The 13,780-nt window shown below is 30.4% G+C and overlaps 1 protein-coding gene and 1 pseudogene across 1 annotated transcript; both read right to left on the bottom strand.

Annotated features, from left to right (window-relative positions):
- Window positions 1–31: 31 nt before the first annotated feature.
- LOC130981175 (probable metal-nicotianamine transporter YSL7) lies at window positions 32–4,060 on the bottom strand (annotated as a pseudogene).
- Window positions 4,061–7,903: 3,843 nt separating this feature from the next.
- LOC130981174 (uncharacterized) lies at window positions 7,904–9,289 on the bottom strand. Its single transcript, XM_057904793.1, has one exon. The coding sequence runs from the start codon at window positions 9,287–9,289 to the stop codon at window positions 7,904–7,906; it is 1,386 nt and encodes a 461-aa protein (XP_057760776.1).
- Window positions 9,290–13,780: the final 4,491 nt, after the last annotated feature.

The raw sequence follows: 13,780 nt of genomic DNA, 5'->3' as shown, positions 1-13,780 counted from the left end.
AAAGATTTACAAATGATAATAGCATTTAACCTTAGCTCCCTAAAAAAGCATCAACCCTCTCATTTGTGGCCCTTGACAAGAACTTCATACGAATAGGTGTCTTAATTCCAGCAATGGAAAGAACTGAAGCTGGAAAGAGTCCATATTACATCACCACATATCAAACCAGAAGCTACAGCTGCTCCAAAAGTATCTGCTTTGGCCTTGTTAATCTTTTCTCACACAAACAATATCAAACTTCCAACACACATTTCAGTGCCAAAGTATGGTCCTATGTAGAAAGGAATGGCCATTGTCATTGGAACTGGTATAAACCTCCCTTTCTTACCCAAGAGATCTTTGATCAAGTTTATTACAATGGCATAACCAAAGAGAGCATAACAAAGCAATAAGCAATTCTCAAAGCCTTATACTCCTAATACTGCCATGTTCCGGAAAACCAATGCATATGGGGCAGGGTATTCACTTGTAACTGTCCCAAGGTCAGGAAATGCATTGTAGAAAATCCAGAAGACACAAGGAGAAACTACACAACCCATGGTTGTGCCAATTACTTGGCTTACAAACATGGAGCCAGGCGAAGCAAGTGTGAGGAAGCCGGTCTTAAAATCCTGTGTAAGTTCAGAGGTTGTGGAAACAATGTTCATCATCACTCCACAAGATGCAAGGCCAGCTAGAACTTCACCGTGCGACGAACCTGCCCATGCTCCAATTGTGAAGATGGCAATATTTCCATATGTGTATGCCAGTGACCAATCTCTTAGGCCGCAACCATAAGCATTGCAGAATGCCAATGTTGGAGCAGTGAGGTAGATAACAAGTATGTAATACCATTTTAGTTGGTGAAAGATATGAGGCAAAGTGGCTATGGAAATGGCAGCAATAGCAACATGGCCTCCAACTGCGAACCATGTTGGAATCTGATCTTTAAGAAAGAGTTCAGTGCGGCACTGATCATCATAAGATTGCTTAAGACTCAAGGAAGAGTCCTAATCATCAACAGGAAGAACATCTTCCCTTTGTTTGTGTCGGATATGTATACAAACCGAAGAAGGTATGAGTTATCACCTTGAAGAAGTTATATAAACCATCTCCAAGGATCATGCCTATGGATATAAATACCTGAGATCAAGGTAGGTAAATCCAATTAGTTGATAGACCTCACTCACTTCCATTGAAAGAATGCTAGTGGGACTAGAGGTTCTTCACAACCGGAAACTTACCCTATAACCTTGGATTCAATGAAGGCTTCCACCACCAAGGTTCCTAGGATACCAATCACCTTCTTTGTTCTCTATGATTGGCCACATTATCCCCCAAGAAAGAATTCCTCCAAGGAGCACTGATATATTTATGATGTAGGGGCAAATCATTCCCACTCCAATGTAGGTTGCAGAGAAATCAAAGTAAAACCTGAGAACAAGTATAGATTGGATTAATAACTCTCTAATTGAGGATAGATTATGCAGTTCTCATGCTGAGATAAATAGAATTGATCTAAAATGAAGAGGTGTTAGCAATTAGCATACCTGTTCTGATATGCCTTGAGTCCCAGTGAAGGGAAGGCTTGAAATCCTTATTGTTCAGTAGCTGTATAGAACCATTGAAAGAAACCCCACAAGAAACTGAAACTGAAGAATTTTCCCAACACTTTCACTTGCTTCCTGAGAAAGAAGAAAAGGGCAGGTGATTAAATTTGGATATTGAACTTTGATGCTGTTATTTCTAGTAAGCTAAAGTCTGCTGAATTGCCTACTTTGCTAGTTTTGCTCCTTGAGGAGTGTGGAAGCTGTTGATGAGATGCACAGTCGCAGTACCACTTGGATATGTCAACTTGAAGTCAATTATCATAACCTGCAATGAAAACATTAGATGCAAAATTCAATCAAGACAAGAGTAATGGATACTACAATTAATATTCCAAGAATTAGGCATATCTTTCTTAAAGGTACAACTGAGAAGATTCCAACAAAGCTAACAACAAATAGGAAAGCAATCATCCACCCTAATTTGGGATCTTCAATGAGAATTTTCATTCAGTATTAAAACAATGATCTGACATAAGATAAAGTATCTTAAAACTTTTTCTAAGTTGTTACTTGAAGCTGATAGAAGACATCAACTTTTTACTCATCTCACCCAAAAAAGTATAAGAAGGCCATTCTATTATAAGCTTTAGGTTTAGGCATTTTCACATAAACAGTCATTTTAATTAGTGATACTACACAATTAAAATGATTTAACCAGTGCTATCCATACCAAAACAAAATTATTACACTTGAATACATAAATATTTAAATGTACTCTTAACCTTTCTCTTTGAAGATTTTGCTGTGAAGTTTATCTTATCCAAAAAGAATACTGAACAAGGGGAATTATCTCACCATTTTATAAGCAATGAGATTAATAGCCAAGGTCAATACTACATAACTTAGTTTGCTTAAAAATCATACAGAAAATTTGAAAAGAACTCTCATTAATTTCAATGATAAGAAGCACTGTTAGACTAATCACATCGAATTTTCAAGGAATGAATGCAATGAGGATAGAGTCCAACAACCACTTTAGAAAGAAGGTATACCGCTAAAGCTATGCTAGAGGAAGCAACAACACATGTTTGGATGACTGTGTTCTCCTGTCTTGTAAAAGGTTGCCTCAACATTCCAAACTTTTCTAAGAGTAGTCCATGTTTTCAAAAAGAACCCAAGAAGGCCTGCTTAGACATTCAACGAAGGTATAATGTTGAGTTCCATCACAGTGAAGGTGAAGAGTAAATTGAGTGCAATGCTCACTGCAAAGGCTCTCAAAGTAAGCTGGTTTCTCCATGATGGCACCACTTTGTGCTGAAACACCCTCTCCACTGAAACCTCCTCTTCTTTCAGCTTCTCATCATTTTGTTCGAGTTCATTTTCATCATCTCTATGGTCATAAAGAAATTCAAAATGACCCTATCTCCAATTCCATTTTTGGCCATTTCTAAGTAGCGACCAAAGGATAGTGTATATGAGTTTTGAATATCCTAGTGTGTGTTGAATCTTATAATATGCTATTACCTTAAAGTATATATCCTATGTGAAGTTGAACCATAGTTACTAAGTACTCATAACAATATGCAATTCACTGTTTTTTTTTAAATTAAATTTCTAGTTAGGAACTTTGTCGAACTCTGAATTGGAGGATCTAGGCATCTAGGATTGTGTTGTTTAAAGTTAATATATGATCTATGTAACTATATGTGTATGAACATAATTTAACAATTATCAATAGTTAATATAGAATTCAATAATTTCTCCAAAAATCTTAGAAAATAAAGGAATTTTTCATTTTGACCTTTTGGTTTTGCTGGAAATCATTGCATATCTGTATCAATAACGTCCTCAAATTAACTGAGCTGGCCTCTCTTCAGATCAATAAAATACATGTAAACTATAATATTTTCTCCAAAAATTTTGTAATTTCATTGAAATTGAATATGTTACATCTGAACAGTACATTATTCCACCAAGATTGGTATAAACTATATGGATATTCGGCCCTATACAGGTTATGCCTCCTTAAGAAACTCCTATGGACCAAACCCCTAGGACTTGGGGAAAAAATGCAATTGAGGAAAAAGAGTACATCAACTATGGATAATTTAAGGAATAATAAAAAAGAAATCAACAACTTTTATAACTTCGTATAACTAAATTCTAGAATAAAGAACACCTTTGGAGTCGGCAAGAAGAAGGGGCGTGAGTTCTGACAGAGGGCTGATCATAAGAGAAAACATAGAGTTCGAAGAAGAACCGATCTTTGCCAAAACATCAGCACACGAATTTCCTTCCATAATGATATGATAGATAGTGATGTTCCACTCAAAAAGCATGAACTGATGAATTTCTTCAACAATGTGTGCGAATTCTGGAAAGCCTTTAGCATTATCATGAATAATTTTCAGAGCCACCATGCAATCACTTTCACATTCCACTTTTTTGTACCCAGATTGCCATGCCAACCACAAATCATGCCGGATAGCTATTAGTTCCGCTTCGACACTGCCATTCAGCAATTGTACCATATGATTGAAGTGAATGTTTTCTTTTTTTAATATTTTTTTAGGTTATATTTATATACAATGATAAAATTATTAGATAAAATTTAAATATGAATATTATTAATATTTTGATAATTAAAAATGACATTCAATTTTTTAATTTTATTTTTCATGAATCATAACATGTATTTTTAACAATATTATTACAACTAAATGATATTAAAAAATATAAATTGTTGAAAAAAAAAGTGTTATATAAGCGACAAAAAAATTATATAACTTATGAATACAATCACACAACCATCTAATATATACGTTTAGCAGATTAAAAAAAAGACTATGGTCATTAACCAAATTTTAGTTGTGCATAAAATTAGCAAGAATGGAGAAAGAGAAAGAGAAAGAGGTATGAAATTATGTTAAAGGAGATAAAAAATGTGTAAAAGTGAATATTATTAATTTTTTGATAATTAAAAACGATATTCAATTTTGTAATTCTATTTTTCATGAATCATGACAATATATATTTTCAACAATATTATTACAACTAAATGATATTAAAAAAATATAAATTATTGAAAGAAAAAATAAGTGATATATAGGCGAAAAATGCACTATATAACTCATAAATATAATTACATAAAGAAATAAAAAAATTAATGAATAGAATCACACAATCACCAACTAAATTAAAAAATAAAAACTATGATCATCAACTAAATTTCAGTTGTGCAAAAAATTAATAAGAATGAAAAAGGTGCAAAAAATTAATAAGAATGAAAAAGGAGAAGAAGAAAGAGAAAGAGACATGAGATTATGTGAGAGGAGATACAGAAGATATGTGAAGTGAGTATTGATTTATATAGTAAATATAAAAATGAGTGATAAATATGAAAGGAGAAGAGAAACAATTAAATTTTAATTAAATTTATACTTATTATATATTAACATTAAAAGTAATTGTGTAAATTAGCCACTTAATTAAGTGACATAATAGTAGAAAAGTAAAAAACTAAAAAACTAACAATATATCTAAAAATTGCCTTGAGTTCTATTTTAATATATTACTAATAGATATATAGATATTTTTTTAAAAAAAATTCAGTACATGATACAAACCATAGGAATTTGATGAGTGAATATGAAAAAATAGATCATCTCAATTATTAAAAAAAATTTAAAATATAAAATATAATCTTTAATCTTTTATTATTTTTTTCATATTTATTTTTTATCTCATTTATAAAATTAATAATATAAAATTATATTTTATTCTCTTAATTATAAAAAAAATTAAGAGAATTTATTCCCGTAAATGTGGTAACTATGAGTTTGGAATATGCATGATGAATTCATTGAGCAATTGACCATGTATAAATGAACATTGACTTCATCACTGTACTCGTAGAGCATGTGAACGTAATCACAAGTTGGTGTCTCAAAAGTCATAGGTCTGCTAGTAATCATGCAGAATCTGTTTTTATTGGGTGGTACTTTAGTCCAAGTTAGTAAAAAAAAAACTACTCTATTTCCCATTATATATTTATTCTTTGGTGCCTACTACTGTAAAGATGCATCTTTACAGATTTTTGTCTTTTATGGCAAAAAAGCGTGTCACTAAAAAGCGTTGCTTTAAAGAGAAAAGTGTTATCCTTAATCGTTAACCTGGCTCTGATACCAATTTTTATCAATGCAGGTTTTTGAAATATTTTTCTTGGGTTGGATTTGCATTATTAAAATTTTCTATTTCTTTTAATAAATTTTCTATTTCTCTTGATATGCTTTCTATACAATTTTTACAGAATTGTTCCACTTCTTCTCTATTTCTTGTGTAAATGTTACTATTCTGTAATCTTACTTCATAATATCTTTTTTGACTTTTCTGAAAATCTAAATCATTTTTTAATTCTTGTATCGTTTGATTTGCTAAACCAGGCATTTTATACTTGTAATTCTTGTTCAGATTCAATTTGTACTTGTTCTAGGGGTTCAACCTGTAGAGGTTGTATTACTTGAATATTTTGAACATGTATTCTTGATTCAAAAGCTTGTAATGCAATCATATTTTGTATGTGAAGATAATGCAATCTTCGAGCACGATAAATTTGTTTATTCTTAATATTTTCTTTTAAATTTTTGACTGATTTTTTAGTTTTAAAACGTTGTATTAATTTTCTTGTTCTAAATATCTTTTTGTTTACCTTCTTGATTTCTGTTTCTAAATCTGAAGATTCAGTTGTCAAATTTCTTATTTTTATAGATATAGCCATTATTCTTGTTTTCATATTCCTTTTAATTGTTTTAAAGAAATAAGACTTTTTTGAAAATCTTTCATATTAGAATTTCTGCATCTTCTGCCATAGCTTCATTGTTATTTTCTAAAGATTCTATTATTTTTTCTAATTCTTCGACTTCTTTTTTCAGATTGTTATAAGATAATACTAAAGTTTTGAAAGCTCTTTGGTTTATTTCAGAAAACTTTAAATATTTCAAATGATTTTCTCTTTCAAAGAGTTCTTGTTTCTTATCTTGATAAGACACGTATATTTCTTCTTTATTTATCGTCATAATTTATTATTTAAAGTTTCATTCAACTTTTCAATTCTTTTTGTTAATTCCTTTATTTCAGAATCTTTTTCTTCAATTTTTAAATGAGATAGACTTAGAGGGCTGTTAATTTTAGATTCTCTTATTCTAAAACTAGATGATGAAAATGAATTTCTTGACGGTTGTTTTAATAACAAAACTGGGCTTTCAATAGCCTTATTTCTTGGAATTTCTGTTTTTACAAACTTTTGAAATAGTTCATCAACATAAATTCTTTCTTTATCTTTGAAGTCTATACTATGATGACTATTTGTCAGCGCATAATTAATTGCATATGTGATAGAAAATGGTTCATCATTTTGTTCCATTAAATCTATCTTATGGAATTTATAAGCCAGACTTAAGGATCTGCCGAGATTTTCGGTTGATAGAGGAATAGCGTATCCAATATGAGCATTGAATTTAACATTTACATTTGCCAAGTTACCATGGATTATTCCAATTATTTGATCTCTAGGATTAGTGATTCTTTTATCACAGATTGCCAGACTTATTGGAGAATTAATTCCTTTCATGTATGTGGATTTAACTAAAACTTGAATGGTACTAATATGAATCCATCCAATTTTAGATATTTTTTGTTGATCTTTAATTTTTCCAATTTGTTTATTTACATCTTGTTCATTTATCAGAGCTATTTCAAGTTCTCCATTTGCGGATTGTATTTTTATTGGAGTTTCAATCTGAATTTTTCCATAATATATTATATTTTTCTATTAAAGATTTCTTTTAGAGGATTTTGTTTATTAAAATTATCGTTAGGTTTAAGATCTAATTCCGTTTTTAAAATAGCTTGTTTTTCATTATCAAGTAAAGCAGTTAGCTTATAGTAATCAGATTCTTCAGTTATTTCTATATCTTCTAAATAATTCATAACTTAAAAAGATTGGGATAAAGATGTACCTTTCTGGAGAATAAACTTCTTTATTTATTGCTATTTTACAATATGTGTTTTGTTCTCCAGAGGGGAGATTTTACAAATTAATTCCAGAGGGGAATATCTTAGAATTATCTTTCTAATGGATCAGACTCCAGAATCGCCTCAGCTACTTCCTCTTCGCCCTCCTGGCCTGTGAGTACTCTAAGCTTCCTGCTTTCTGATTTCTGATACTCTATCAAATAACTTAGCACTCTATTTATAATGGTTGGGTTTGATGGACAAATCCCATCCTTACCCTTCTTATGACGTCATTGCTTACGTCATTGAGCAATAATTCGCACCAACTACATTATTGGTGCCTTGTGACGAAAGCTCTTACATCATTCAACAATAATGTTGATGGATGACTCAGATGTCTCATCCTCTTCTTTTCCCATGTGGGTGGGGTCTTCAGCATTGTTGCTTTCTTCAGACATTTCTGAGGCGCACAGCTGGCACCTATGGTCTTCTTTGTCTTTTAGTAAATGGCATAGATTCCTCCTTATCCCGTCAGGAAGTTTTTCCAGTAATCCAGAAAAGTTGTAAAATGCTGATTCAAAATCCACTAGAAGTCTCATCTCTCTTGATTCAATTTGGTTTTTCTTACTAGAAACAATTAGAGTGTTTCTGCTTTTGTAGTTTATTCTTGTTCTGGATTCTTTGTTTATTTTTTGGGCTCTCTCGAAGACTCTTGCCAATGTACTGGCCAATCTTCCTTCGTCGCTATAAATTGATAGATCTTGAACTTGTTCTATTGGTTGAAAATCTCCTGGGAAGACTGACATGAAAATTACTTGAAATGCTGGGATCAAACATTCTCCTTCTTCATTGAAGATTGGCTGACTACTTGTAAATTTTAGGGATATATCTCTTGGCTCTCTTGCATCAATCATATTTTTGAATTTTTTCACTCCATCTATAAAACCTGCAGGAAATTCTTTAATGATATTTAAATTGTCAAAAATTAGGATTGTATCAATTAATCCGTATTGGAAAAACTGATATGTATCAGAGGGTGAAGCCTCTGGGAAGATTACCAGCTTTGTTAGCTGTTCTTTGTTAATGGGATAATATCCCAATATTGCTCTTTTGTCTAGAGTCCAATTTAGAACCAGATTTAAGGTTTCTCTACAGTTTGATCTACAGACCCTTTTCTTGTCATTTATTTCGGCTCTTGTGGAAATATTTTTCATTAGTCCAGTCCTTTGGGTTTGGGCTGTTCTTTGGATTTGTACTGGAGCTTTTTCTGCTCTTTTTAGAATTTGCTCTGGATGGAGCACTTCATATTCTCTGAGGGATTCTTTTGCCTCTTCTATTGTCAAGAATCCTCCTTTGTGAATAGTTTTGGGCTGATGGGTGAATGGGGCTGCTTTAGCCCAATCATCGTAAACTCCTTTCATTGGGCCATTATATATGACATAATATTTTTTATCCTGAGTTGATTTTTTAACTATTTCTGCCAGAGTTTTATTTTCAGGGATTTTTTCAGAAAAAATTGGTTTTGGGTTTTGTGGCTGGTCCACCACGCTTAGCTGGCTGAACTCTGATGGTGTTGCGAGCATTGGTATTGGAGCAGGTAATGTTGCTTGCTGGGGAACTTTCATGGCTTCCATGGCCTTCTTGATAGATTGAATTTTAGCTCTTAGCTGGTGGCAATGATTGCACCTTTCAAGCTCTTGTTCAAGCTTCTGGATTTCTTGATTCATTGTGTTGACAATGAACTCCATTCTCTTGTCAATGTATCTGCAATAATATTTTTATTTCCTTTAATGTACTCGATTTTTATCGGATATTGTAATAAAAACATTTGCCATCTTACCAGACGACCTTGATTATAATCAGATTGTAAATTATATCTAATAAAACCTGTTAAATAACTTGAGTCTGTTCGTAATGTAAATTCCTTTGGAAGTAGATCAATCCTCCATTTCTTAATAGTTTTTATTGCTGCTAGAGTTTCTTTTTCATGGGTAGTATACCTCTGTTCTGTTGGTGTAAATGTTCCAGAAATATATCTGCATAGTAATTCCTTTGAGGAATGTTTAGAATCTAGTGATTCTTTTTCTTTGTTCAAGCTTTTTTCAGCTTTTTTAGCTTTTAGACAGCCTGACCAGGTCTTGTCTGAAGCATCTGTTTCTACTATTAAATAGTCATCTTCTTCCGGAATATAAAGTTCTGGAAGATTTTTACAAAGTTCTTTAATTTTTTGAATCTGCAGGCTATCCTTTTCTTCCCATTTCCAATTCTTTTTATACTTATTTTTGAAAATAAGTTTTTAGTATAATCTGTTATATTCTTTAAAAATCCTTGATCAGAAATATAATTTATGCATCCTAAAAATCTTTGTAATTGTTTTCTATCTTCCATTTTATCAGGAAATAAATCTACTTTTTCTAATACATTTGGTTGAAGTTTTAACTTCCCTTCAGTAGATAGAATTAATCCAAGAAATTCTATTTCTTGTTTTGCTATCTTAGCTTTCTTTTTACTAAGGACTAAACCTTTTTCCTTACATCTTTCTAAGACAATTAGTAATTTTTGAAGATGATCTTCTTTATCTTGTTTTGTAAAGATTAGTATATCATCAATGTAAACTAGAACAAAATCATTTAAATCTTTTAAATTTTCTTCCATAAATCTCTGATAAATACCTGGAGCTTGTTTTAGTCCAAATGGTAGGACATTCCATTCGTAGAGTAATACTCCTGTTGATTCTTTTGTTGGACAAGTAAAGGCAGTTAATTTCTTTGTTTCTTCGTCTAAACGAAGTTGCCAATATCCTGATTTTGCATCGAGCGATGAAAACCAAGTTGCTCCTTTGATTTTTTCTAGAATGGAATCCTTTCTTGGGAGCTTATGAGCATCTCCTATGGTTGCTTCATTCATTTTTTTATAATTAATAACCATTCTTCGTTTTCCTCTTTTAATTTCGTTATTGTTTTCAACATAGAAGGCTGGAGCCGCATGAGGGCTTTTACTTAGTCTTATAATCCCTTTATCTAAAAGATCCTTACATTCAGATGAAAATTCTTCCTTATCTCGAGCTGAGTAGGGAATTCTATTTGGAACATTTATTTCCCTTGTAGGAACTTTTAGCTTAATACTTATTAATTCTTTGTTTGTATTTTTAATATCTAAAGGATTTTCAGCACAAACTTCATTTAAAAGTTCTTCTATTTTAATTTCAAGGTCATTTTTTGGAGTTTTTATCTGGAAATAAAGGTTCAAATAACATTCTTCTAGAATTGAAAATATTTTGAATTTTAAAATTTCGCTTATAGTAGTGGTTGGGATTTTTATTAATTTTGCCCTTTGATTTAGAGAGGAATCATATGGGGCTTTTAGAACTATATATGTTAATTCTTGGATAAAAGGGTGATACAGCTTTAGGAAATTATTTCCTATAATTAAATCTATTCCAGATTCTAATTTATATATAGATGGAACGATGAATCTATAATTTTGAATGAAGACTTCAATCATTTCTGCTTTAAAATTAATTTTGTGTATAGATTTATCGGCTATTCTAATTCTTAGTGGATTTTCTAACTTTTTCCAATTAAGTCCTATATTTGAACTTGCAAAACATTTTGTTGCCCCTGTGTCTATGAAGGCATTAATAAATTTTTCTGTAATTTTTACAGTAATAAACGTAGCACTATTACTCAGTTCCTGAGTTTGTCTCTGAGTCTGTTTCTGAGACATATTCAAAAATATATTTTAGTTCATCATCAGATTCTTCTAGAGGTTCCATAAAACAAGTTTTTGCGATTTCCATTTGTTTAGTTAAGTCTTTTTATTCTTCTTTTTGGACATTCATTTGCATAATGTCCTTCTTCTTGACAATACCAACATTTACAGTTTTCTTTTTTATTTGGGCAATAATTCTTTGGTTTTTTATTGATACTTCTTTCCCTAAAATATCTCTTTTTTCTCCAATTTGGATAATATTTTCTTTTTCTAAAGTGATATTTTCTTTTTCTTTGGATATTTTTATAAGGATGGTATTTCCGAATATTTTTATTAGAACCATATTTTTGAGGAATTTCTTCGTTATCTTGACAACAAATTCTAATTATATTATTAAATCTTTTTTTAGTAGCTTCTTGCATACAGCGTTCTTTTATTTCCTCTCTTATAGCAAATGTTGCTCCACCGAAATTATTTTCGATTGTTTTATTATTTATTTCTCTTATAAATCTTCCCATGATGATTTCGTTAGCAGGATATGGAAGTTTTGTGATGTACATGCTAAGATAATGATTTTTATCTTCTTCTTTTAATTTATAATAATATATTCTATATTCGCAAATATAGGATTCTATATAGCATAGATCGAATATTTGAATATTGGCCAAATGATTTTTTGCTTCTAAATACTCTTTTTCAGAAATTTCTTTTCTATGATCTATAACATTTTTTCCAAAAAATTCTTTGTATAGAACTTTCATTATGTGTGCTATTCTATCATAAGCTGTTGTTTTTGCAGCTAATTCTTCTATTATTTTATTATCTATTGATAACATATAATTTCGTATAGTTCCTTTAGTGTGGAAACCTATGAAATTCCAGATATCCATTTCAGATAATTCATTTAATTTTGGGTTTGTATAAGCTTCTAATAGAAAAGAGTTCATCCAATCTTCGAAAATTTCTTTTTCGTTCTTTTTGCAATCTAGATCAAGCATTTTTTCTCCTTCTAGATCTTGAATTTTAGGATTATATTTTGATGGTATTTTAGTATATTTCGAATTTTTGCTTATAAATCCTTTTTTAAAGGCATAATTTTCAAAACCTGTTTCCCATTTAAATTGGGTTTGATTATTATTCCCAGATGTTCCAGCTTCATCCTTTACTTGTACTGGATGTACTGGTTCATCATCACTTGAATAGTCTAAAACATATTCTTCTCTTTCAGAGATTTCTGGTTCTTCTTTAATCTGAAAACCTTGTTCCAAAAAGTTGTCTTCTTGAGCCATTTTTAATTGTTTAAAAAGCATTGTAACTTCTTCTAATTTTTCATCAATATTCATAATTTTAGAGGCGGTCTAATCATTAGATTTGTTGTATCGATTTTATTTTGGATTTCTTCTTTCTTAGGAATTTCTTTTTGGAAATGTTTATCAAGAATTTGTTCAATTTTATTTATTATATTAGGCTCTTCTTTTTCTTTATTTTTCTGAAACTTTAGAGAGACTAATATTTCTTCAAGCATATCTATTATCGAATTTAATTGTGGATTAAAAGTATGATGAAGATGGGGATAATTATCTCCATGATAACATTTTTTAGAAACTCCGTGTGAAATATAAGTTTTTTCTGGTTTTTGAATACCTTCAATAAAACTTAAAGTAAAATTAAGATTTTGGGAAAACTCGTTTTGTATTGATTTTAAAAATTCAGTGTCATTACTATTGACATTAGTTAAGATCATTAGTTTTTGATCTATTAATTTTGATAGATTAATTATTTCTTCTCTTAAATCTTCTAATTTACTAGTTTTTTCTATTAGGTGACGCTTTTCTTTGTAAAGGGCTACGGTTTTAAGTTAAAAGTGTGGTTTTAGAATGTGTGGTTCAAATTTTGCCACATAGCACATCTTTAAAACAACATCTTTACCATATATTTCACCATTAGTTATGTGTTTATAATTTTGAGAAAATACAATTAATAAATATACCAGAACTGACTTCAGGCTTGAGCACAAAAACATAGACTGATGATTGAAATAAAATCTTACTGACATATTCCAAAGGCTGTCAATAATTTATGTGGTGTGAATTAGAGAATAATATTCCATGGCTTGGACTGGATTTGGAATTTACAACCAAAAGGGACATAAAATGGAGCTTGTTATGGTCACTTTCACTGAGAACTATTTGTTGGTAATAATGTAACTCTTAAACTATTTTTTTACTTTAGTTCATGACAATAATAAAAAAGTTTTGTGATCCATAAATTTAGTCTAATAAAATACATAAATTCAATTAGAATTTTAATTTTATTATCTTATTTTATCTTTATGTTATCTTCTTATCTTATCTTATCTTTACTTTTATCTTTCGTAGAAAATGTTCTATATATATTTAATTTTCTCTTCATAATTCAATGTTCAATTCAATCAAAAAATATAAAGTACAATATTTTTCATTTTTTCTTTTTTTATTCTTTCATAATTTTTTTCTCTATCTATTCGTACTCTTGAGATTTCTTTGGGT

The sequence above is a fragment of the Arachis stenosperma genome, chromosome 5, assembly GCF_014773155.1.
Source record: "Arachis stenosperma cultivar V10309 chromosome 5, arast.V10309.gnm1.PFL2, whole genome shotgun sequence".
In the NCBI taxonomy this organism is placed as follows: domain Eukaryota; kingdom Viridiplantae; phylum Streptophyta; class Magnoliopsida; order Fabales; family Fabaceae; genus Arachis; species Arachis stenosperma.
This window is presented reverse-complemented; position numbering and strand designations above follow the sequence as displayed.